The 26702-nt window shown below is 48.5% G+C and overlaps 1 protein-coding gene across 1 annotated transcript; it reads left to right on the forward strand.

Annotated features, from left to right (window-relative positions):
• Positions 1–9317: 9317 nt before the first annotated feature.
• LOC149356058 (serine/threonine-protein kinase PLK1-like) lies at positions 9318–20045 on the forward strand. The gene is made up of 6 exons (XM_089576242.1): positions 9318–9362; positions 12171–12278; positions 13554–13667; positions 14870–15183; positions 16290–16489; positions 19918–20045. Exons 1-6 carry the CDS (start codon positions 9318–9320, stop codon positions 20043–20045), a joined length of 909 nt encoding a protein of 302 aa, XP_089432368.1.
• Positions 20046–26702: the final 6657 nt, after the last annotated feature.

Raw genomic sequence — 26702 nt, forward strand, 5'->3', positions numbered from 1 at the left:
CTCGTAATGATACACCTGCGTCCACTGCAGCCGCACAAGGTATACTGCGTCGCATTTTTTTTCACCACTTTGATTATTGATGTGTTTCTAATGCCTCTTCGAATTTGTATTTTGGCTGGCAGCGGGAAGCACTTCTCATGAAAGTGGGTCTAGTCCGGCTGATGATGATGATGAAGGAAAGACAATACTTCCCCCCCCCCCCATCCAAAAACGTTCCGGAGTCCCTAGTCACGCAGTTGGTAAAGGACAGGATTAAGCACCCAGGCACAGCAATGTTTTCGCATTTATACACGTTAAAATAGTTTATTGTCTGCCGAACTTCTTTGTCTCTGGTTTCATTACGTTTCATACACACCAACTAGACCGTATGGTTACTCCCTCCTGCATCCCTTCCCTCAAGGCGCTGTTCAGGTGTCCGCGGGGATGTGAGACGATTACTGCGCCAACTCTATTCCTCAAAAACAAATTCTCAAGCATTCCTACACTGACTACATCGTATGGTTAGCATTTTACAGTCAGGAAACGTTAGAGAATCCAAGATGGTCGAAATTATTCAGGAGCACTTTACTGTAGCGTCCCTCGATCCTAGCCTGAGTTGCTTTGGGAGGTTAAGCACCATTAAACGACCTAAAAACGAACCTTGATAACCTTACCAGCATCATAGAATGAACGCAAAGAAAATCGGAGCAAATGGGAACCACCGAGAGCAGGAACGTTGACGCACCTGCAATGTGCACAGCTCCAAGATGAGGTACACGTTCTTGTCGTCGTCAAAATGGCTGTGGAAACCAACCACGTGCTTATGACACAGGCTTTTGTGGATGTCGATTTAATCTTCAAGCTGCAGAAAACAATTTAAGTAGTAACCTAGGAAAGGTCTAAGCGCAAACGAAAGAAAAAAAGTGGTGGACTGAGAATTATGATTGATAAAGCCGTACGTGGAAATGACACAAGCCATCACGCTGGCAAAGGTAAGCGGTTACCACAGCATAATTTGACCTATATGACTGTGCTGTTATTTGTGTTGCAAGAATGAAGTGTAAATTTTGTCCCCCTCTAGTGACCCCTTTCTGCAGATAAAAAGTTGAAAGAAAATTTTTAGAACCATTAAAAGGACATGGAGAGATTGAATTTCGTCTGTCTGGACAGGCTACCGTGTGAAAGGTGTTACTGTCAACCAGATCTTTGGTTAGGTAAGCTTTTGAAAAGGCCATAAAACTACAAGCCGGGGCCGTAATCTATGAAAATCCACTATCCCTTTCGAATCTATGCGGCCCTATCGCAATAGTCACTGTTGTTCTGTGATGTTGCCGCATCTTTCAAGCGTCCCTGGGAAATGACCTCACCACTGACTTGTATGGGACCGGATCTCACGGTTGCTTCCTACTGACGCTTGAAAGCCGCAGCAGCACGACTGAAAAACAGTGACTAAATCGAAAGTGAATAATGGATCCTTATAGAATGTATCCCCAGGGCCAAAATCCATTAAACGTTTGGGTTTGGAACTGGCTCGCTTTTACAAGTCGTCATTTTGAATTATTCGTGGATCGGCAAGATGCACCAGCAAGTCCAGAAAATCGTTTTATTCTGTCCTCAGTGTCCCATCAACAAAATTTCTACCAAAAGGGAAGAAGGATCATAGACGATGTGCAGTGATATAGGAACTCACACAAAACTTGACGATCGCCGATGTAAGATGAGCCTTGGAGACGATCTTCCCTGCGAACACCACGTTCGCCTTTTTGTCCACAAACTCGAAGCAATGCGCGTGTCCGCCCTGGAAAAGCAATGCCAGCCTTGTTGCACGGTTATCCAAACGAATTCTGGGCGAATGTTGTCGCACAGTGTGACTGAAACACTCAGCGAAGGATCCCTTCACTTGAAGGCAAAATGAGCTTGGCGCCTAAGTGCACAAAATAGGCACTACGTGAAATTCAAGACAGACGGAACGAACGGAAGAAGGGCATAGGTACAGACTTTCCCAAAAGTAACCAGCATGCATGGTTTGCTTCTCATTCGCATAGTAGAGCCCTCACGGCTTCCCTAAAGATCAAAAAGTTCTTTGTAGGTGAGGAGAGTGGTCCTCTTTACCATACACAGATTTATAGCTTGAGGGATGGTATAATAACTTTTAATATGCGACTGAGAAGCAAACCCTTCAGCCTGGTTAGTTTTGGCAAAGTTGTCCAAAAAGAGATACAGGGAGAGGGGAAAGGCAGGGATGTTAACCGGAAAGGATTCCGGTTGGCTACTCTGCACTGGGGAAGGGAATGAGGGGATTAAAGAGGGAAGAGAGAAGGAACGGGAAGCAGTCACAATCTGTCAATGAAGGTAGTCTCTCCCAAAAAACAAAGCAGTGCCTTGTAAGTCTTGGTGGCAGTCGACTGTTGTGGCCACGGACCGAGGATCAAGGCGGTCCAGAGCAGAACGCAGCTTACGTCTTTCGTTCCCGAAGACAGGGCACTCACACAGGAGATGTCGGATTGTCTCTTCACAGACGCAATTTATTTGGAGGCTGTCGTATGCAAACACACAGGAAAAGTACGAAAATATAGTGCCTCGGCGGAATACGCAAGTAATTGTTCACAATACGCTTTCTGAGGAATAAAGATGTCTTTTACACTGCTGTCGTTGTATTCATGGGGCACTGGGTGGTACTTCAAGCTGCAGTATGCAGCTTTTTGCCCAGTGTCCCCTTTTTCCACTGTAATGTGTGTGGAGAAATAAATTTTCAATTTCAATTTTATTGCCACAGTAATGCCTGCAGTGGAGGACGTTACAAAACAGGAGAATCGCCTTAACTGGTAATCTGAGCAACATGACTTGCAACTGTCAACTTTTTACAGCACCATCTGTAACCGAGTTTCTCCGTTTTTGCACAGTCCTGGTGGTCCCGTCTACATGCTGTGCTATACTCTGTAAATCTCCCAAACGAAGAACCCGCCGCGATGGCTCAGTGGTTATAGTGCCCTTGCTGCATGCTGAGCTGGAGCACACGGGTTCGAATCCGGCTGCGGCAGCCGCGTGTCGATGGAGGCGGAACGCAAAACGCGCACGTGTGTGTGTGTATGGGATGTTAGTGCACGTTAAAAATCAGCTCGACGAAATCATTAGATGGTGCAAATGTCTGGAGCACTCCCGAACAACGCCTATCTTTCCCTTCTTTCACTCCTACCTTCCTCCCTTCCCGTATTGCGCGGTTGAGGTGTCCACCAACATGTGAAACAGTTACAGCGCATTTCACTTCTTGGTAACCAATCTTCCCAAACGAGGAGGGAGTACAGGCACCAAAAAGTAAGAAGAGCGCTTTTTTAGACATAACATTGTCGGCGGTCTACAACGTCGGTAAAACTGCGAGGACACTTTGGCAACTAAAGTATTTGAGAGGCGAAAGCCGAGGTCACTATGCCGTGACGACTGCCGCTGTATGTGATGTCACACCGTTCCTGTGGCTATATCGATAACCAGATTGTACATTTCTCAGGGATCTTAAGTGTTAGTTACGCTTAATTATACATTTTTTCATGTCATTTGACACAAATCCGTCGTTTTTCCGACCATTCTGTGACAATTGTCACTATGCCGTGAGGACTTACGGTGGCTATGACGTCACACCGTTCCCGTGGCTATATAGTCGCCCGCGCTACTCCGCCATTTTGCCTATAATTAACTAATTAACCTACAGTCATAAAACTTGGCTTCTGGAATCATTCTATCTTCCTCTATCAGAAGCCATCATTCGTATCTTGTGTCTTTTTTAGTTCCCGAATTAAACGCGTGTGACACGATTTGTTAACAGACGGACGACAGTATAAGCCATTAAAGGCTTTCGCCTTAATAGTTCGTGTGATAAACAAGTATGAAAGATTTCTCATTGGGAAAACGTCAGTCGGCATCAGCCCACAGAATCGGCATACTATGATCAGCTCCTTGTCTAGAAAGGCTCGGAGACGCTCGTGCAGCTAAGAGGGGCTAACTACCATGGTGGTGGATTGATGTTGAATAGTTAACTTTTTAACTGTTATAGTAATGTTCCTTAATTATTGAGAGTTGTGTAGCCCACCGTAAGCAATATCCGCATGAGTTTTTAGAATTTTGGAAATGCTATTACCATCAGCGCTGTGAGCCAGCAAATTTTGCAATTTCTACGAGTTACGTGCACTGGAGAGGTCACTTTGCCTGCAAGCTTCTCGAAAGCGAATTTATTTTTGCGCGATGTAGCCACACTTTTTAGAGCCCCAGCGCCGGGTAACCACGTTTTCGAAATTCTGAGAACTGATACTGATATTGCTAACAGTGGGCTACTCGCCTCTCAGTAACTTTGGAACCTGCCAGCAATACTTAAAAAGTAAACTTCAGTTTTGGATAACTAGTCTGCTAGTTCGCTCAGCTTGGTTGTATTCTAGCGTAATTAGTACACCGCTAACAATCCTATGAAAAAAAAGAATCCTCTTCTAAATCGAAAAGCTTGTTTTTAACAAATGTTGAAGTCTTAGGTGAGACACCTTGTATATAGAGCTTATGGAGAGCTGTTCGTGCTCTGCGCTACTTTGCTAACGTCCGTGACAAGGTTACGTTTCGCAAAAGCTGTACATTAATCTATTCCCACGGTGTACGGGCCCTCACGCCTTTATTGCGTTTAACCCAACGCACGAATCGACAGCAGCAATTAACTTTCTGGTTTCTTTGAAGGGATATCTTTATAATCAGGCTAGGCTAAAAGCGTATACCACCACGTTCTGCTGTATGGAACGTACCGCGCCCGTTCTCTAAGGACGCATACCTTGCCGAGAAACTTGCCAATGGCGTATTCCGTCTGCGGTTTCGCGTCGTTAACAACGGCGGGAAATTCGTCTCTGGTCTTTGCAGTGCCGGACAACGTCTCCCTGGCAGAAGTCATCACGAAAAAGAGAAAACGCGACCGCGATTCTACGCTCCGCAATGAACACTACCGCGAAAGCACCAGCGTCTGAGCTGGACGATGCTGTCTCCGACCGGTGCACGACTGCTTTAAAAAGCTGGGTTCATAGTACCACGTGCACGAAAAGAGATGCACGGTATCGGTTGGCGCCACCCGTAGCGAATAGGTGGGCAGTGGCCACTAGTCGGGCAGTGGCCCTCCTCTGAGTCAAGGGAATTTCGATTGTTCGTGTATTTAAGACGCCCTAGACACTGTTTTCCTTACGTTCTTCCGGGAATAAGCGCTTTAGATACCGGCTGCCTGCAGGTCATTCAGGCGGCTGGGCTACTCAGAAGCTTAATCTGTTTCCGCGATCTCCACACACCTTCACTGGAACCCACCAGCACTCCCAGCTGCAAAGGCTGACACGTCATGCGCTTGCAGATACGTTCGAGGGGGTACCGCGAACAGTCTACTATCTAAGCCAGCGTCTGGTTTGCTCCTAACCCATGAGTCACGATTTCCTGCCATAGAGGTACAACAGAAAATTCCGTGCAGGGAAAATAGTAAATCGTTTACAGGCGGGAGTCGCCATTTCCAGATGATAAACTTTATCTCAACACGTTGTTTCACGCGGTGTCGTAGCCTGTCCGTATGCTTATAATTGTTCTGGTAGAAATATTCACGTGTGCTAAACTGTGAAGAAAAAAAAATGTTGGGAAGATTACGCTCTCGAGCAAGACTGATAACACAGCGTTGCTGTTTGAGATTGGTTCGTCTAAGTTTACTTTGAGTACACTCGTCATTTCTATCTGTTGTCCTCTATGTAACCCCACCCCCACCAAAAAAAAAAAATCAACGAGCATCAGTGATCTGCAGTACGCGCTTTAAAAGCAGGTTCTATGCAGGTACTGCGAAATATTCGTTTGCACGTGTTGCCGAGAGCTGAAAACTCCACACAGAGACGCGTGTCGTTGACGTGGAAAGGCTGACGGAAGAGGAAACTGGGCAAAGCTGGCTAGAAATGGAGGAAAAAGTGCCCCCTAGGGAGATTATAAATAAAAATGGCGGACATGCCAGCAGCAGAACATATGCACGGAATGGGCAATGACCTGGGTAACTTCCCCAATGTAGAGAAATAGGTTGGGTAGCCGGGATCACCAGCAGCTGTCAAAAAGTGACTCATAAAGAGGGGAGTGGTTGCAAGAAGCTTAGCAGTGAAAAGCCAAGAAATGAGGTCAGGGACAAATCCGTAGTTGTATTGGCAACCGCAAGAAGGTCGACAAAAGTCCGAGAGAGGGAAGGAATAGGCTTGCGCTTATCTCCGGTGACTCAAGGGAGAAAGGGGAGTGGCTGCGTGGATTTTCTCGGCAGGGAGAGTCGAAAGTCGACCGTTTCCCGAAGATGAGGGAACCTTTAAGGAATGGGCGAAAACTCCTCTGCTACCGAGAAAACATGCTGAAAGCTAACTGATGTGGAAGCTGCCACGGTGACTCAGTGGTTACGGCGCTCGACTGCTGACCAGAAAGACGCGAGTGCGATCCCGGCCTCGGCGGCTGAATTTCGGTGGAGGCGAAATTCAGAGGCCCGTGTGCTGTGCGATGTCAGCGAACGTTAAGGAACCCCAGGTGGTATAATTTCCAGTGCCCTTCACTACGGCATCCCGCATAGCCTGAGTTGCTTTTGGACGTTAAACCCCCATAAACCAGACGCAGGCTGAGATCCGGTTCAGCAAGGTCATACACTCTGCTTGCTTGACAGCTATTTGTCTTTAGCGCGTGCGCTGAGAAATGTGGTGGTTTGAATTTAACTTGCGGACTGGCGGGCATCGGCCGACCGGCCGCTAGAAAGGGAATATTGTAGGCTGACAGATAGTATAAAGGCCCATTCACACGATGAACGGTCGGTCCGCGCATCACGTGTTCACACGTCCCTACTATGCGAGGAGCTGTCTTCCCCGGAAAGGTCTAGCGAAGAATGCCAAGCGGGCTTTTCTCAGCGGGATTCTGCGGCTGGCTTCCTAGCTGTGCGCGCTAGGTCTGGCAACCAGCCCAATTTTCTCAGCGTTTGAGTAGGCTGGCTGGAATTGTTTCGGCTGCCTTAAATGTCTCTCACTTTGATCAATTTCCATGTATCCGCTGTTAATCTATTAACTACTATTGATTCCCCATTCTGCTCCCACCCGTTCCGATTTCGCACTACAATGCCCAAAGTGACCGATAGACGGGGAAAGGGAAAGAATCGACAAGGGGGAGGTTTTGTAGACGCCATCGACTAAATGGACACCTTTAACGGCATTTGCAGATTCATTATTTAGTTGTATATGCGACTGCAGTTCGTCCATTGTGCGGGCTAGAGGTGAAGGGGAAAAATTGGAAAGACGGGGTCGGTATACATGTGTGGACAAAAGCTCGTCTCCTTTTCTTTCCTGCTTCCCAGCGTTACCAACCACTTTAAAGTTTCCTTCCAACTTTCGTTCGACCAATGCGTTGCGGCTGTTCTGGTCCGCCGTGCCCACTTGCCGACCGCCGAACATGTTTGTAGCGACTTGTGAACACATGATGAGCGGCCCCTGGACCGACCTTCGGTCGTGGCCTTTACAAGAGCTGACACCCAGCAACATTACCGTTCCCATGCCCGCCTCTCCACTGGTTAAAATCAAAATACCACTTTCCTCAGCCCATGCACAAACGACAGATGGCCACAGCTGTCAAGCAGGCAGAGTATACGACCTCGTGGAAGCGGATCCCTCCTGCGTCCCCCACATGTGTTTTCTTACAATTCTGGGTAGCAGACCAGTTTTCACTCATTCCTCAAAGCGCCCATCATCTTGGGGAAAGGGGGATTTTCGTATCTTGTAGTAGGGCGTTTATTGTCCTTTCGGGGAAAATCCACACCGCCACTCCCCTTTCTCCTTTGAGACACTGGAGATAAGCACGCGTGGATACTCCCTCCCTCTACCGACTTTTGTCGAATTTCTTGGAGTTCCCAAAAGAACTGTGGCTTTGTCCCTTCCTAGATTCTTCGTTCTTTGTGTCACTGACCTCATTTCTTGGCTTTTCACTGTTAACCTTCTTTTTACCACTCCCCTCTTTATGAGTCACTTTGCACAGCTTCTCGTGATTCCGGCTCCCTGACCTACTTTCTCTACTTTTCCCAAGCCACTGCCCGTTCTGTGCAATTTTCTGGGCTGGAATGTCCACCATTTTAATTTACAATGCCGGTGCGGGGCACTTTTTCCTCTTTCACTATCTACCCTGCTAAGTCGACCACGCAACACCTGCACGCGAATATTTCACAGTCCCTGCATGCAACCTGCTTTTAAAGCGGAAGATTTACCACGGCAGTGTACGCGAGTTACGCCGACCATGTCGCTTTAACCTTGAACGACCTCCAGCCACTCGGAACTGCGCCGAAAAAGTTTTTAGGAAATGTAAAGGCGCATAACTGCCCTCTTGGAGTAGTGGACACCTCAGTCGAGCTTTAAGCTGCGTAGCAGTAGGAACAGATGTCCGCTGCACGCGTTGGCATTGACAACGTTGTGCCAGGAACGCGGCACTGAACCTATGGGCCGTCTGCGTCCATTGTGGTTGTTGGCTTTGCAAACATTCTAAACTCCATTGATTTTGACGAAAGTATGTGGGCTGCACGCGTTAGCGCTGACACCGTTGTGCCTGACACGCAGCACTGCAGCAATAGGCCGCAGCGTTCATTGGGTGAGCAAACTCTCGCGTTCAACCATTAACTGCCACCTTCCAAGGTGGGCGCGCTGCCTATCCAATGTCTGGAACGTACTCAACGTTAAAGACGCCAAGCCGCGTCTAGTCGCCCGGTACGCCAAAGCTTTCGCCATCTAACCAACTTCAAGAGTAGTTTAACCGCAGCTATGTTTTTGGTTCAAAGTTTAGCACCAGGTGAATATTTGTGGTGCTCGGCTGCTGACCCGAAAGACGCGGGTTCGGTCCCGGCCGCGCCGGTCCAATTTCGGAAAAAGCGAAATCCTAGGGGCCCGTGTACTGTGCGATGTCAGTGCACGTTAAAGAACCCCAGGTGGTCGAAATTTCCGGAGCCCTTCACTGCAGCGTCTCTCATAGCCTGAGTCGCTTCGGGACGTTAAACACCCATAAACCAATTATTAAGAATATTCACAGGCTCAGACACCGCGTGATAACACGTTCTTACATCGAATTTCGCCATCTCCAAACGCCAAATCCCGCCTGGAAAACGATTGAGTATATTTTCGGGCATGGAACTTTCTATTGTAACTCAGGCAGGAAATCGTGATTCATGGGTTAGAGGGAAACCTGAGACTTGCTGAGAAAGCACAGACTGTTCACGGCAACCATTCTAGCTTATCGTGAAGCGCATGACGTGTACGTCCGCCTTCGCATCTGTAACGCGTTCTAGTGAAGGTGTGATGAGATCACCCAAAACAGCGCAAGGCCTGGATCACCTGCTGGAGGTTGGTATCTGGAAAGCTTATTTCCGGAAGAAGGCAAGAAAAGGGGTTTCTAGGTCGTCTACAATAGGCTAGCAGTCGAAGTCTCATTGGCTCCTTGGAGGGCCACGCCCGACCAGTTGTGGCCATTGTCCACCACTACACTACGAGTGGCGCCAGCCAATACCGTGCGTTCATTCCGATCACGTGGCATACTGTGAACCTAGCTTTTCAGAGCTAGTGTACATGCAATGTAATTTACCAGATTCCCCTGAGTTATGGTAGGTTCTACATAGGGCAAACTGGCCGCTGCGTCAACATTAGATTATTAGAGCACGCAAATTCCTTAGAAGATTCAAGGGGGCAGCATCTGCCTAAGCATTGTCACACTTGCAAGCATGATGACAGAAATTGTAATCCGCTTTTCGATAGGACTAAGATTATCGGACGCTCGAGGGATAAGAAAGAACGAGAAATTATCGAGGCCTTGGAAATCGCGAGGTTAGGGCCTGATAAGTGCATTAGCGATGCTTCAGTACACCTGTACCGCAAGGAGTTCGAGTTCCTTGATTCCACGAGATGAGTGTCGCTTCTGTTTTTTGTTGTTGTGGTTGGTGCGCATGCGCTTTGCTGCTGAAGGAAAGAGGAGTAGGTGGAATAAATCAGTTGTCAGTCTGCGTTTGTCCCGTGTGGTTCTCTTTCTCTTGTCCCGTCCTTTTGCGCAGTTACTTTTGTTCTTTTCAGTCTAGCCTGTTTATAACGACATCCCTTCAAATAAACAAGAATATTAATGCTGCTGTCGCTTCGTGCGTTGGGTTAAACATAATAAAGGCTTGACGGCCCGTGCGCTGTGGGAGTAGATTAATGTACAGCTTACGCCAAACTTAACCAATGCCACGGACTTTAGCAGTGTAGCACAGCACGAATGACGCCCCATGACCTCTATATACATGGTGTGTCTAAGATTTTACACAATGTTTAGCAAAAGACCTTTCGGTTTATAAGAGCGGTTTTTCCAGCATAGGATTATCAGAGGTGTTTTGAATACGCCAGAATAAAGTCAAGATGCGCGAACAAGCTGGCTGGTTAACCATTACTGAATAGTTTGCTTTTTCACTACTACTGTTAGGTTCCTTAATTATTAAGAGACGTGTTGCCCACCGTTAGCAATATCCATATCAGTGTTTAGAATTTCGAAAACACGGTGACCCTCCGCTGTGCTTAACAAATTTTCCCTACATCGCGCCAAAATAGAACTCTCGAGAAGCTTGCAGGAAAAGCAACCTCTCCAGTCCACGTATCTCGTCAAAATTGCCAAACTTAGTTGGGCCACAGCGCAGACGGCAACAGCATTTTCGAAATTCTAAAATCTCTTTCGGACATCACTTACGGTGGGTTCCACACCTTTCACTAATTGAAGACCCTTAAGATATAATAGTTAAAAAGTTGACTATTCAATATTAACTAACCGGCCTGCTAGTTAGCACCTTTTAGCTCTATTCCGACGTAATAGACCGCTGGCAATATTATGCCTAAAAAAGGTCTTTGCACTCAAAAAGACGGCTTTTAAAAAGTGCGTAAAATCTAAGGTAAGTACTATTCTTAGGCTTACCTTTCGAGACGTTTATTCTTCAGGGGCACTGTTTATCAGGGTTCCACTCTACAGCTGAGAATCAAACTTCAGTGTTCGATTACTTTTTGCAGAAGCTTCTATATTGTGGTCAGAATACGGTTGCTTTTCTGTTAGGAGTTGACAATGCCTGTTTATATAAGAAAGCGTTCTGCACAAAGAAGGCCGTTCACCTCAACCGCGCTGTTCGGGGAAGGAGTAATTAAGAACGAGGTGCTTCGGTGTAGGGCTGCGGAATAACTTCGACCACGTGCGACCCCGATCGGTTAGGGGGACAGGTTCGCCTTATTCTAACTTTAATGCAATAGGGTTAAGTATTCTCCCCCATGAGAGTCCTGAAGGAGATCGCCCGAAGTCCTTCTTGGCTCTTTGGCAGTTCTAACGCGTCAGCAATCACACCTAGGCAGCCGCACACCTGGGGGTTAGTTGTATCGGGATCCATTGTTTGTATGTACGGAGTGTTTGTAAGGAGAACATAAAGATGTTCTGTATGGGAGTGTTCCCGAACTTCCCACCATCTAAAGATTTCGTCCAGCTGGAGATTTTTAACGTTCAATAACATAGCACACTCACATGTGCGAGTTTTGCGCTTCGCATCCAGGCGGCTGCCGTAGCCGGATTCGAACCCGTGTGCTCAGGCTCAACAGTAAGGGCGCTATAACCACTGAGGCGGGTTCCTCGTTTGAGAAATGGACGGAGTATAGCAGGGCTTGTGAACGGGAGCACCACAACTGTGCAAAACGGGCAAACTCGGTTACAGATGCTGCTGTAAAAGCTGTGTTGGAAGTCATGTTGCTCAGTTTACTAGTTAACACGATTCTCCCATTTTCTGACATCCTCCACAGCTGGCATTGCTGTGCCAATAAAAGGCATCTTAATTTATGCCTCAAAAAGTCTATTGTGAACAATTACTGGCGAATTCCGCTGAAGCACTACATTTTTGCACGTTTACTCTTAATATGTAACGACTGCATCATAATCATTCCAGTCTGCTATTCTTTGTAAACTGAATCATACCTTTGAAACGTATTTCTGGCCATATGCCTATGTTTGGGGATATATGTTGTGCTGTTAGGCTCCAGGCACATTTTACCTTCGAGTGAAGGAGCCCTTCGCCTGAGTGTTTCAGTCGCACAGTGCGACAGCATTCGCCTAGTATTCGTTTGGACAACCATGTAACAAGGCTGGCATTGCTTTTTCAGGGGGGACACGCGCAGTGCTTCAAGTTCGTGGACAAAAAGACGAATGTGGTGTACGCAGGCAAGATCGTCTCCAAGAGTCATCTTACATCGACGATCTTCCAGCAATTTGTGAGTATATGTCTGGACATCGTATATTCTCTTTATTCCCTTTTAGTAGAATTTTTGTTAAGGGGACACTGAGGGCAAAAAATTGTCTTTGTTGCTTTTTCTGGCACGCTAGCGAAGCGATTCGGGCCGACTCACCGAATAATACGAAAACGAAAGCAACAAATGGTTTGCTGCGACATACGATTGGCGCGCATATTCAAATTGGGTTGCGCCATCTCGCGAACTCAAGAGAAAGCTCGCGTGATTGAGGATTGGCTGCTGTAACCCCCTTCGTCCTCCCATAAAGTTCGCCCTGCTCGCGTATGCGTCAAAATGACTATTCGGCAAAGCGAGCCGGTTCCAAACCCAAACATTTCGTGCATTTGGGCTCGGCGGCCGTATTCTATAGGCATCTATTGTCCACTTTCGATTTCGACCTGTCGCTTTGGTCACTGTTCAGTCATGCTGTTACAACTTTCTAGCATCAGAGGGAATCAACCCTATCATTAGCCGCCGCGGTGGCTCAGTGCTCGGCAGTTATGGTGCTCGGCTGCTGACCCGAAAGACGCAGGTTCGATCCCGGCCGCGGCGGCTGGAATTTCTTTGGAGGAGAAATTCTAGAGGCCCGTGTACTGTGCGATGTGAGTGCACGTTAAAGAACCCCAGGTGGTCGAAATTTCCGGAGCCCTCCACTACGGCGTCTCTCATAGCCTTTGGGACGTTAAACCCCAATAAACCAACCAATCCAACCATTGGTTGTAGTGCGGTGACATCCAATAGTGAGGTCGTTTCCCGGAGACGCTTGAAAGCCTTAGCAGCAAGAATGAACAACAGTCACCAATGCGATAGGACCAAATTATTTCGAAATGGATAGTGTATCTTTATAGAATACCGGCCCTGTGAGTCGTTTTCTGGCCTTCTCTGCAGCTTATCGATCCTCAGTGTTCGTTGCAAGTAACTTAATGGTAACGTATCCAGACAGAGAAACTTCAATTTGTGCACCTCATTTGAATGCTTCTCTAAATTTCCATGAAACTATTTGTCTGCAGAGGAAGGTCACAAGCAGTGGACAAAATTTTGCAGTTGATTCCTGCAACACAAATAGCAGTAGAGACGCATATTTCAAGATACCGTTCTAGTGACCGATTACCTCAATCATAATTACGGCTTTCTTTTCATTTCAGCGTAAGGTTTTTTTAAATAATCATCAGCAACAGCTTAGTTAACCACTTCTTTTTCTTTTCTTTCCGCTTAATACAACCTTTCCGAGGAGACTAATTATTTTTTTTTCTGTAGCTTGACGAGGAAATCGATATCCACAAAAGCCTGCGGCTCAACAACGTGGTTGACTTCCACAGCCACTTTGAGGGCGAAAAGAACGTGTACCTCATCTTGGAGCTGTGCATGCAGGTGCGTCAACGTTCCTGTTCTCGGTGGTTCCCATTGGCGCTGATTTTCTTCGCGTTGATACTAAGATGCTGCTCATGTTATCTGATGTTGTCGAATTTTTGTCCGAATATGTTTGACATGCTAGGGTAGTAGGATTTTGTCGAGCACTGCTCACACGACGCTGCTGGTAAGAGAACACTTCATTCATTCATTCACCAAATTTACTTTCCGAAGAGAAACGTTGAATGCGTGAAGCTGGCGTGGCGTTAACAGCGCATTATAACCTTGTGCAAAGCGAAAATCAACATTACAGCAAAAATGTGGCGTCGTTTTTTTCTCACTTATCGCCTCTTACACAGCTGACGGCACTTCACTTACGTATTTTTGAAGGCCTGATGACAGGATATCAAGAGTATTCCATCATCCAAACCGCTTCTATGAAATTCTGTTATGCCAGCATGTATTTGGGCCTGTATATGTCACGGCAATTTCAGTGAGAAAGGCCACATTGCGTTCTGGAAGCACAATTTAGGGCGCAGCCAAAGACTGCAGCCACCGCGGTCGCTCAGTGGTTATAGCGCTCGGCTGCTGACCCGAAAGACGCGGGCTCGATCCCGGCCGCGGCGGTCGCATTTTGATGGAGGCGAAATTCTAGAGGCCCGCGTACTGTGCTAAGTCAGTGCAAGTTAAAGAACTCCAGGTGGTCGCAATTTCCGGAGCCCTTCACTACGGCGTCCCTCATAGCCTGAGTTGCTTTGGGACGTTAAACCAAACTAAAGCAAACAAAGCCAAAGACTGCAAACTGCCTTCGTTGTTTCTAAACCTGTCATATAGTACTGTGGTGCCCTCGTGGGGACACTGAATTTTGTACCACGAAAATCAATTACTTCAGTCAAGCTTTCATCAAACGGGCGTGATTTGAACAAGTGTGCTAAAGTGGGCATGTCCCAGTCTTGAACCTGAAGGAATCTACAGTAGCAAGGTGGAAAGTTTGGCGAGTTTAATCTTATTCATGATGAAGTTAGCGCCAAGAACGAGGACCAAAGTAGGAGAGACTGAGACACAACAAAGCGTTCGTGTTGTGTCTTCTCTCCTACTTTGGTCCTCGTTCTTGGCGCTAACTTCATCATGCTGAAGGAATCTCCGTTTTCTTTGTCGTGTTCTCTAGCGTGTCTAACCTTCAAGGGTCGTCGGAAGGCTTCATGAGCGGATTTATTTCGCAGTCTCTGAAGGATGTCCTCCGGTGCCGCAGTACCCTCACCGAGGCGGAGGTGCGGTGCTTGATGCGCCAGCTGCTCCTGGCCTGCCAGTACCTGGGTCAGGAGAAGGTCATCCACCGGGACCTGAAGGTTGGAAACCTGCTCCTCACCAGGGACTGGCAACTCAAGGTGGCCGACTTCGGGCTCGCCACGCGCCTCCACCCCGATGGGCAACTCAAGAAGTCCATCTGCGGCGCCGCCAACTACATGGCCCCCGAGATGCTGACCAGGAAGGGCTACAGCTACGAAGCGGACATATGGTCCGTCGGATGCATCTTGTGAGTCTCACTTGATTGCGCAGAGATGTTCGCAACTGGTTGCAGCGCTAATGCGAAAAACGACAGCTCGCCATACCTATCGTACAGGTGTACACTCGTCCGTAAATATATAAAAGGTTGAGCCTACTGTCCGAAAATGTGAATCCAGAAACTGACAAATTCTTGCCTATCTTGGCTCATGGTGTCAGTAACGAGGGAAGAACTCATGGCCGTGGCATTTACTTGTGTTTCGAGCTGGCGCACCAAGTCGGGCCAGAGTTGAAGGTGGTGATGGGTTCTGCTCAAACTTTGTATAGCGCTGCTCGCAGTCGGGTTCCGTCATGTGAAATAGACGTGAATTTTACGACTGAGCTATAGACGCTATATATAAATTGTTAATTTAGTGAGAGCAAATTTCCGGCGCCATAATTTTTTCGTATTTCAACTAGTCACCGTATCCTGCGGAGCTCAATTGCGATTGTTCATTCCACGTTGTTGACAGGTGTCCTTTAATCAGGATAAAATACTCGCGCATATCTGTAATAGATATCATGACCCTTTTTATGGTTTTTGAACTTTCATAATGCTTTAATTTTCGGTTGCGAGAAAAGTTAAGAATCAGTTAATGGGGCGCTCATTATCGTAAGGCCCAAAGTTTTCTTTGCAACCCTCATTAGCGCGAGTTGGCGGGCAGCCGTCTGCAAAGTCCTTCCTCTGAAACGCCTCTGAGGTCGGGAACAGTATACGCCGGCCACCACACTGGAAGCGACGTTCATGTGTCGAGAGAATGGGTTTGAAAAGTTTCTGCCGTGATTCCTGGGTACGCAACCGGGTATGCGTATACTCCTGCAAGGAACTTACGAATGCCGCAGAGAAAATATTGTCCATAAAAATCACTGTACGGTCCCTCTTCATGTTAAGAAACAATGAGATCATCAACTTCACGTTCAAATCCAGGAACTTAGGTGCATCACGAGCGTCGTTTGTCCGCTCTTAGGTTACCATTTCATGGCGACTGGTTAGTAGGGGTCTCCTGTAGCATTGCTGTGCCCGCACTCTTTCGAGCTGTGACGTGCTGAGATGACAGACGGTGCGGACACTGACAGGCCGCGAACTGCTTTCCGCAGGTACAAGCTGCTAGTGGGGCGTCCCCCCTTCAATTCGTCGCCGACGGCGATGATTTACGCCAAAATCAAGAAGAACGAATACAGTATCCCCTCCACCGTGTCCCCCGACGCGAGCGCCCTCATCCGGTGGATTCTCCAACCGGAACCCGCAAGGCGGCCGAGCATCGAGGCCATCATGCACCACGAGTTCATGACAAGAGGTAGGCGTCATGTTGCATCTCCACATGCTGTGTGTACTGTTAACATAAAGTACTGGTGATGAAGTACTATTTACATGAAAATTTCTAACATCACGAGAGAGTTTTGTTGCAGACTACTGCAGCGATTTTTATTTCCCAAAACAAAATTCTAAACCTTTTTCTCTCAAAAAGAAAATCTTCGCCCTCAACTGTCACTAGTACTTCTATAGACCTCCTCCATGTTTGCAAACAACCCAGGTGGCGCTGCAGTCGCGAACGGGCTCGCGGTAGGCAAGAGGCCAGGGAGTGGCGTCGAGTTGAGGTGGTTCAGCGCTGGTTTTCAAGGCTTGTATGCGCGTTTTGTGTTTCCGAGAATCATAACAATGGTTGATGCCTTCAACTTAGTATTCCTCGAAGTACACGGGCTCGCGCTGGCCATGTACGGCGTATGTCGACACGGTGTGTATTGTATTATGGCTAGAAAGCGCTGCAGTTGGTTTCTACCCCAGTCATTCAATAAAATGATAAGTTTTTGACACTGAACTAGCAAGAATGATTTTACCTCGGGACAGTGCTGAGGGAAGCACTGGCGTTTTTTCGGCAGCGCCGACGTGCGCTCATTATCTGTTGACACACGTGTCGCACAGTGCGAAAAGTGGGGACAGCGTCGATCGTGTCCCGATCTCATCTGTCTCGCGTAGCCGCTCTTTTTAGCCGTCAGATCAGGCACCACCAGGCTGACTTCTCCCCTTCTTAAACTGGTCGATTTGGTGAAAAGTTTGGATTCCTGAAATTATATTTCTTCCAGCCCTGGGTCTTGTTTGGTTACTAAAAATTATAGCAAAATATTCAGTATAAATTCATAAAATTACGGTTTTTAGATCTGTGGTCGTCAAAAATTGTGAGGTAATGGCGTTCCTGATGGTCCTGGCACGTCGCGAATCCTGCCGGTTTCCGACGACGGAGCACCACAATGGTAGTATCACTACGCACAAGAGGGATCAGAGGTTTCGTTGATTTCAGTGCGGCATTTCTTTGATCAAAACGAAAGCGAAGAGGCCATAAACGAGGGAAAAAAACTTAAAGGTTTGTTTTGTGATCTACCACATTTTCTGATTGGCATCACTCACACCTTCGTAAATTTGTAACGAATGGAAATAGAATGATTCTATTTGTCGGGAACGATTCCAGAGACATTGAGGAGTGCAATAAATCTCTCGAGTTTTTTTTTGCTACAGGAGCAGTAGTATGGTAGTCATTTTTGATAAGAAAGGTACTGCGAATCTAAAAAAAAAGAAGTAATACCGCCATCATAGAGAATAGGGCGTTGGCAACGTGCTGGCATAAAAAATTTCCGCATTTTCTACTTAATTATTCAAGACCAGTGGTGACTTGACGAGGGTGTTAATTATAATTATCAAAGAACTATACCAGGTATAGCTGAAAATTAAACGCATTGCTGAAATTAGCAGAGCAATTTCATGTTTGCACCAAATTTGTTTACATATCTCAAGCATCAATAAAGAAAACACTTTTCATTGCCTCATCCGCTGTCATTCTCGCTACGTGCCTCTGTTGGTAGCCCGCCTGCGGTTGCTTCTTTCCAAACAGCCTTCGCGATCATGTACTACTTCATGAAGAAGCTTATGACACATGCGGGATGCAATGAAAGTACGGTGTTCGAAGCATGCCAACGCGACCGCGCAAGATTGTCACAACTTACCAGACTTTTCTACTACAATCAAATAATTATATCGTTCATCTTAAGAAATATTTTGAAGTATATATTAAATGCCCTAAAATGCGTCATTACACGTTTGTATAACTTCTGCACACGTCATAACATGCTGCGCTATCAACAAAATAACGCACTCCTCGATGGAGAGTGACCATGCCGGCGCCCGTGCACACCAGCTCAGGGTGATAAATACCCTACGTTCGCAGCTACATGCATGCTTTTTCTTTTCCTTGCGCAATTTTAAGCGTACCATGCGGTTGTTCAGGTGAATGAGCGCGGCAATTTCCGTGCTATATGAAGTACGTTGACTGGCAGCGCCGGTCGACACCTAGACTTTGCGCTTTTACTACCGCGGCTAATTTCCTAATGCGGCATTTATTTCCGAGAAACCTATTAAGGCTAATCTAATTTTCCGTTTTATGAGGCTACGCGGATCCAACAGCGGCGCAGCTGGTCAGTACATGCTGCTTCTGCAGTGCGCAGCCACGATATGCAGCCGCCGGTAGCTGCAGCAGCTGCGGTAGGCACGGCCAGGCGGAACCTGTTTTGCCTACCACGCGAAAGTCGCTGCTGACATCAGCGCCACCGCATCTCCGTGACGTCGCGGGGTGAAGGAGGTCTATAGTCCGTGATATAATTGATGCTGGGAAATACTGCTGTGCATATTACCGACACAGAAATAGATCGAAGTCCTGTAGCCGTCGAAATTAAGAGAGCGCAATGGGTTCAGAGTGGCGACCTCATAAAACGGTTTGTGCACGGGGCAACATTAAGTACAATACAGCTAAACATCAGGGTGGCCGGCCTGCACACACTAGTTACGATTTGTACAACGCTTGGCGCCATTACTGACACCATAGTTCTATTGCGCCTCGTTATGCATCGATGTTGCTTTGTGGGTACAACTTCTTGAGCGCTTGGCGCGGTGGAGCGCAGCTCTCATTGTGCAGAAGCATCAGCTCTTGGCTTGCGTGAAGCACTGTTCTACATGCGCGCGTACTGCCAAGCATTTTTTTTTATTTTTTGTAATGCTCGAAGCTATTCTTTGCGTTCACATTTTAGACGTTCTCTTCTTTTTTCTGAGAAATGACGCGTATGGTCTATGTTCAGTTCCCCTATCTACTGCAAGACCCAGAACAAATTATGGTAAAGAAACAACAGATTCTTAAATTACAACACTGTATAATGCCTATCAGTCTCTTATTCAGATTCCTTTAGAAAGTTATAGTGTGTCTGTATGTAAGAACAAACTGAAAATTCTCTTTTCCCCCGGTTACCTTTCAGCTAACTCTCTATAATTCGTTTTTTGTGTGTGTTGTCTTCCTTTTTTTACCGAATGTTCATATTATGAAATGTTTTGTTTACTGTTAATTGGTATTTATTATTGTCTATCATTCACTGTTTTCTATTGTGATAATGTTGCTCATTGTTTTTTTTTCTTTTGTCGATTCGGCCACTTTTTCCATGATGTGTTAATCGGGGTGTAGGCCTTGTCAGGAAGCATGCTTGGTCTACCTCCTTAAGCCTCACCTCGAGGGCATATTCTACATTATACGGCCAAATAAACATGCTACTACTAAGAGCAGCAGCGTGCGGGTCGCCACAGGTCCTCGACCTCTTCCTTCCAGAAGCATACTAATGACCTCGCTTATAGCTTATGGCGTTGATCCACTTCCACAGCCCCTGAATGCTTTTCGCCCTCTCCTTCCAGGCCTGCTTCCTGCCCAGATGCCCGCATCCCGTGTCACAACAGAGCCCCACGTTGACGCTGTCAGGAACGCCTTGGACGAAACCGACAGGAAACCCGTCTGGGAAGAAAACGAAAACCGTGGAGAGTAGGATTGTATTCGCCGATTGAAAAAGATCCACATGGGAACGACTGCTCTTATTTGATGCTTCAGCCGCTCCAGATTCTTGTTTTTCAGTTGTTGTTAGTGGTATTGTAACCAATGTTGTATTTGAAAAAAACAAGTATCGGGAAGCTTTAGTTTCTGTTCAAGCTCTAAGGCATCCTTTTTCCTGACATCCGCTGTTAAACCTTTGCCATTGAAGATACAATTTTTGACAATGCCTCGGTCGTTACTGGAAAGGCTGCGATTGGGCTCCAAAGGTGGATGGCAGTGGATTCGCTCTGCTGCAATCCGACTTTATTTTTTATGCGGTGACCTTTTCAATAAATATTTGTACCTGGTGTGCTGTATCCGTGTGGTCTTACATCGCGAAGAAGACTGTTTATCGTATCTCAGAGCAAAACAATGATGGTGGGAGGCAGATCCAACTGCCGAACTTCGATTCAAAGCTCTGCTATCCCACATGGCCGCTTCGTGGAGGTAACCAGATGGAAGCGCCACTTATGAGCAGGACAGCCAGCTTTCGGTGGTCACCTATAGCTTTTTGTTCATTTTCTTTTTATCTATTTTTAATCCTGCAGGCCCCTTCACGAGCCCCTGTAGCAAGTGGGCATACACAATCGGTACACTCAGCCCAAAGCTACATCGAAGACGAGAAGCCAAGAAGCGGTTATTGTTGCGAAAGCAACACTACGCTAGTCGCCGAGCCATTTCGCGGAGCTGACGAAAGGCCATACTGCGCATGCGCGAGGAGGAGTGACGTCAAACGGCGCGCAGATGGCGCGCCATCGCTGTCGCTGGCGGGTGACTCAGAGGTGCCGCAGCCGCGCTCGCCAGTTGCGCATGCGCAGTAGCGGCGCACAAGTAGCGTGCCGGGGCCGCCGCCGCTACCGCGCGCTCTCCCTCGCCTTTCTCTCTTTCTCCTCGTTGCTTTCGCAATCCTCCAGGTTAAATCAGAGCTAAACCACTGCCAATTTTTCTTTATTATGGAACCATTGCAAAAACGAACGTTTTCTCAATGGTTTTCGCTCCGTTGAGCAGCGAGACGCTTTGCAGAGCGGAGGCATGGACGCCGCCATATTTGGTCACCTGACCATTCCGCCATCGCTGGCCTTCGGGCCTTCTCATTTCGACGGCTGCCGGCGCGCTGGTGCCCGGCTGCAAGACTTTTCTTCGGCTCTCGCTGTGGATAACGAACTCCCGGACGGCACAAAAACTTCGTGTGAGTGCGCATAGAACGAGGTGGTGCTGAAAAATGTTTACTTCAACCAGCTCATTTACTCGTCTCCTTCAGACTGCCCGCATCGGCTCGAATGTGTCAACAGACCACGGTCAGCTATCTGCGCGTTCATATCTATTGCTGCAATTCACCTTCTAACGCTATTGGTGGACTGCATAGCTTGTTGAACTGCAGATTAAAAGCGAGGCTATGCCTGAAAGCTTGCTTTATAGAGCTCGATATTTTTGCCGAATGGAGGAGTATGTGTTCACAGCTATCAAGAACGTTCGCTGCTCAGCACTGTGCATGCTACTTACAACCGGACGTACGCGGGCGTGTGATCACCGGCCGATTGTCCAGATATTTACTTTATCCTCCGTTAACGCTCCGGCTTCCAAAGAAAGAGTATGGATATTCTTCGAGGGTTCCTTCAGAAGCTCGGCGACCTTCGACTGTGCTATCTTGCTAAGTAAAACTGAAAACTGCTCCGGAGTTCAGCCCCCGCAGATGTAGCCAACCGGAATAATGTCGGAAATATGCAAAGTCCTGTCATCATAAATTCTCTCCGCTATCCCATGCATCAGCGCTTTTCTGTAGAGCTTTGCACTGGACGACAGAATTGCATGCCAAAGTGCCTCCTTCAAGGACTTTTGCAAAAGCTCAGTTGCCGCTTCCACCGTGCTAGCTTTAAGTACACACGACAGTTTAGTGAGCATTGTGTCTACGATGTGAAAGCAATTATTTTAAAGGTCTCAAAAACCTTCGATCATTCGATGTATTGTATCAGTGTTTCTCGAAGGTGAGAAAGGCGACAAGCATGTACGCTCGTTCTGCCATTCCCGCAGCTACTGCTGGCGCTGAAATGAACTGGCGCACGGCGCTTGTGATTTCCTTATTTTCTCGTGGAACAACCCATTAACGTTCTTTTCTGTTTGTGAGCAGCATGAACTCGCAAGACAGCTCCTCCAAAAATGGCGACAATTGTGTCGCGGTTTGTAACAAGCGCGTCTATTTTTCCGACGCTACATCAATGGGATATTAGCTCTAGAAATTAATTCAACAATCAGCTGCATTCATTCAAAGCCAAATTAATTCAACAATTTGCATGACATCCGTATCACAGCTGGGTTGTTTAAAAGTCACTTGACGTTCGTACACAATCTGCGCAGCAGCGTTTCGCACTGCGCGCCGATGCTGCTAACATCGGCTTCGAAGGCCAGAAGTGGCGGACCTCCTAATGGCGCCATCTGTCGTGGACAGAGCAAAGTGCTCTCTGTAAACGGTCTCATAGGTGACGAAAGGTAGGACGCGGTCCCAGTTGCAGTGACCGGAAGCTACATACATGGCCAGCATGTCGCCAAAAGTGCGGTTAAAACGTTCAATCAGGTCATTTGTCTGCGTATGGTAGGCTGAGGTGGTGTGGTGAACATTCCTGAAGGAGAGCTTCAACAACTTCACACAGAAAGGCCGGAGCTCTATCACTCAGCAACTCTTTGGCGTACCATGGCGAAGAATGATGCGATGGAGGATGAAGGATGCAATGTCGTGGGCTGTACCAGATGGTAAAAGCGACGTTTCGGCGTGGCGGGTAAGATGATCGATGGCGACGACGAACCAGCAGTTGCCGGCTGATGTGCTGGGAAGAGGGCCGTATAGGTCAAGGTCAACAAGCACGAAGGGTTGCGCTGGGCAAGGCAGCGGTTGCAAAGGAGCGGCGGGTCGGCGAGGTGGGTTTTTTCGGCGCTGGCATGCGGTGTAGGACTGTTCTAAAACTCTCTAAAGAGAGCTTTAGAATAGTTACTATAGTTTAAAGCAGAAGGGGATGGAGAGCCGTGTCTCGAATCATGGGCGTCCGGAAGGGGAGGCAAGGAATCACGGATATTATTTATGCCGTAGTTCCTTTTTGGTGCTAACCTACCGCCGCCCCCAACCCCGGACATCAGGTGACCCCCCCCCCACCCCCCACCCATCCCCCTGGAAAAAGTTCTGCGGACGATCTTGTCTCGAATCCCCGTGTTCGAGACCCGCCATTTGGCACTTAGAGGCCGCCGCGAACTCCGGCAGCACCCTAACGGGCGCGTTGCACCGGCGACTTGCGTCTCCATAGAGTTCGTCTACGTAGTCAGCGCCCGAAAAAAGCGCATAGCAGGAGGCAACGAAGAACAGCCTGTCATCGGCGAGGCTCGGCGTTTCCGGGTGGTCGCCTTTCGAGCGTCGAATAAAGGCAAGTCTATGGGCACTCAGGGCAGCTAAGAGTGCCTTGATGTCTAACTGATAGGGAGATAACTGTGGAGGCGAGGATATAGCTGCGCTTGCGTTGTAGTCAACACTGACTGCTTCCTTGCTGCTGGTTGTAAAGTAGTTCTTGGAAGAGTCCCCTCAGCACTTCGTCAGCGATGAGGCGTCCGGCGCTGCCGTAGTTGACGGCTCGAGGCAAGTCCGGATGATAGAGGGGGAATAGGAGGTAGTCTTCGGCAATATAAAGCAAAGCTTGGAAGCTCCATCACCGCCCACAATGGTGTCCAGCCTTGACTACATTCGCGACACCTTCCGTCTAGAGTCGCCAGGCCGCATTCATCAGGTTCAGCCAGTAGGTGAAAAAGCGCTGCCCGGCAGTAGGTACCCCGAGCACGTCGGTCAAATAGTTCTCTTTGTTCCATAAGGGGGCGTCTTGCTTGACCCGAAACTCGAGCGTGGTTTGGGAGTGACGTGCAACTACGTCAGAGAGGACGTCGCGCATGTTCTGAACAAGCGCATCCGATCCACGATGCCTAGAAAAGAGACTCAGCCAGGCAACGCCTAAAGCGGTTTACTCCTACATAAGACAGCGGTGCTTGTGCGCTGATGACGGCAGGCCCATCAGTTCCAACGTGGCGTCCGCGATTTTCCGGTCAGCCATCCAGCCCAGCTCGGTCGCCAGGCGGAGGCCTAGGCTGATGGTCAGCGCCTCCAGCGTCTCCGGCTTGAGCCCCAGCAGGTAAACGATGAACCTGAGCAGGCTAAGGATCTCAACTTGTACGATGTCGTCCGCCGTGAAACGCCGCGCCCAGATGAAGTACTCATTGAGCAGCAGCAGCAGCAGGCGTCCGGCGGCGATTCCGGGAGTCGCGGTCTTAGTAATATTTCGAATTGGAACCTGCAGAACTCTCTGTGAGGGCCGGCCCCAGCGCTTCCAGCGTGTGCAGGTCCATCCTCTGGATTATGGTGAGTAGCTCACCAACCCGCGACTCGGGAGAGCCAAAGAGGCGCAGCATCTTCAGGACGTACTGCGGGGACGGCAATGACCGCGTCTCCCCTGCAGCCTGTACGGCGAACGTCCTCATGGAAGCGACCCAAGCAAGGAAGGTGGCGCTGTGACTGATCTTCATAACGGGCTCTCCTCTCCACGTTCCAATTTCTGAAGAGGTCGAGCAAAACCTCGAGCAGGTCCCAGCTGGACGTCTTTGGCGATGGGAGGTGGTGTTCGGCCATGAACCTTTTCAGGTCCTACAGGCTGCTCTCGGAGAGATCTATGCAAGACCTTGCCAAAGCAGCCACTCTTTCCTGGACGCTCCACTCCGACGACACTACAGCGACCGGTCGGCTGTTATTACTTGGAACTCACTCGATGGTGTTGAGTGCACGGATGCGCACTGCGTATTCGGCAGCGTCGACGACGGACAGCATGCGGGGGTGGTGCTTCCATCCGTCGCAGACGTACCGGTAGAAATCCTTGCAGGGATCCTGGCACACGTTCCTGGAAGACTCAATGGCGGCTGTGTACTGTCGGCAAGCAGTCTTGTGGCAACCGGAGACGAGTGGCAGGTTCGCGGGATTTGTGGTCGATCGCCTAAGGTGAAAGCGCCGCGAAACGTTTCTCGACACGCATCCACAGCGTCGTGCCCATGTAGAGCATCAAGGCGATGGTGCAGAATATCCGTGGCGAGTATGAGAATCTTCGACCTCTGGTTCATGCAAAAGTTCGTCTGGTGAATTACCACTTCGACCACGTTGCGTTCCTGCCATGGCCAACAAAAACGCGAAGGCATCATACACACCGTCACGTTAATTTGCGAAGGGCGGTAGTTAAGACTTCTGCCGCCATGGCGGCATGGATAGCAGCAACAAACTACGCTTGCCACAGCACGGAAAAGAAGAGAAAGGCGTGGGAATTACGCAATTTTTGGATGTCCGAGCATAGATATGGCCCTCTACAAGAGAAGTATTAATCCATGCGGGAATATGCCTACACTGCCAAGAGTAAGCATTCCGTATGCAGCGTGCTCCGCAATTAAACGCGCGCCGTAGAGTGCTTCTATCAGCTGAACTATTGCATTGTTCGAGCTCACGATTCGCACAGCAATGCCACTTGGTCGGCAGGCAGGGGCGTGCAACCTCAGCCGCACCAACTGCGACGCAAAGACGTTCAGCTACGTCCGGGTCTTCCTCTCCCAGCGGCAGGCCCTGCTCCGGATCGATGGTCAGGAGTACGGACCTTACCGCATGGGGACCAAGGGCATTCCTCAGGGCCCTGTGCTCTAGCCTTTGCTGTTACACATCTCAATGATGAAGCTTTACCATCCTTCCTGCAGCGGGTGGAGCAGGCGTACCACGGTATGCCGACGACGTAACACTATGGGCCAACCAAGGCAGCGTAGGTGAAATGGAGGACAACCTCCAGCGTGCTTAACCCTGCTTAATTAACCCTGATCTATACCACCGGTCACCGTATCCCCACAAACTTCTCAATCTCATCCACCCACCTACCTTTCTGCCGCCCCCTGCTACGCTTGCCTTCTCTTGGAATTCACTCCGTTACCCTTATGGACCCCCGGTTATCATGCGTTCGCATTACGTGCCCTGCCCTAGTCCATTTCTTCCTCTTGATTTCGACAAGGATGTCATTAACCCGCGTTTGTTCCCTCACCAACTCTGCCCTCTTCCGGTCTCTTAACGATACAGCCATCATTTTTCCTTTCATAACTCGCTGCGTTGTCCTTAACTTAAGCTGAACCCTCTTTGTTAGCCTCCACGTGTCGGCCCCGTAGGTGAATACAAGTAAGATACAGCGTTTGTATACTTTTCGCTTGATGGATATTGGTAAACTGCTATTCATGATCTGAGTGCGACTGCCATATGCGCTCCACCCCATTATTATTCTTCCAGTCATTTCGCTCTCATTATCCGGATCAGCGTCTCATTCATTGCTTACCAAAAGGAAACGTTGAGTGCGTGATGCTTGCGTGGGATTAAGCGTGTGCCATGTGCGGGTTACCTGACCGCCGGCGCGCCGGTCGCACCTTCAAGGGTCGTCCGCAGGCTTCATTAGCGCATTTACTTCGCAGTCTCTGGAGGATATCCTCCAGCACCGCAGGACCCTCACCGAGACGGAAGTGCGGTACTTGATGTGCCAGCTGCATCTGGCCTGCCAGTACCTGGTGCAGGAGA

The sequence above is a fragment of the Amblyomma mixtum genome, chromosome 3, assembly GCF_055824585.1.
Source record: "Amblyomma mixtum isolate Tamu chromosome 3, ASM5582458v1, whole genome shotgun sequence".
NCBI classification, from domain to species: domain Eukaryota; kingdom Metazoa; phylum Arthropoda; class Arachnida; order Ixodida; family Ixodidae; genus Amblyomma; species Amblyomma mixtum.

What these genes read in the sequence shown, in the direction of transcription:
- LOC149356058 (XM_089576242.1), top strand. Translation starts at nt 9,318, where the DNA reads ATGAGATCACCCAAAACAGCGCAAGGCCTGGATCACCTGCTGGAG. An exon ending in CGACGATCTTCCAGCAATTT is followed by an intron (nt 12,279 to 13,553) that starts GTGAGTATATGT and finishes TTTTTTCTGTAG; the next exon opens with CTTGACGAGGAAATCGATAT. An exon ending in TGGTCCGTCGGATGCATCTT is followed by an intron (nt 15,184 to 16,289) that starts GTGAGTCTCACT and finishes TGCTTTCCGCAG; the next exon opens with GTACAAGCTGCTAGTGGGGC.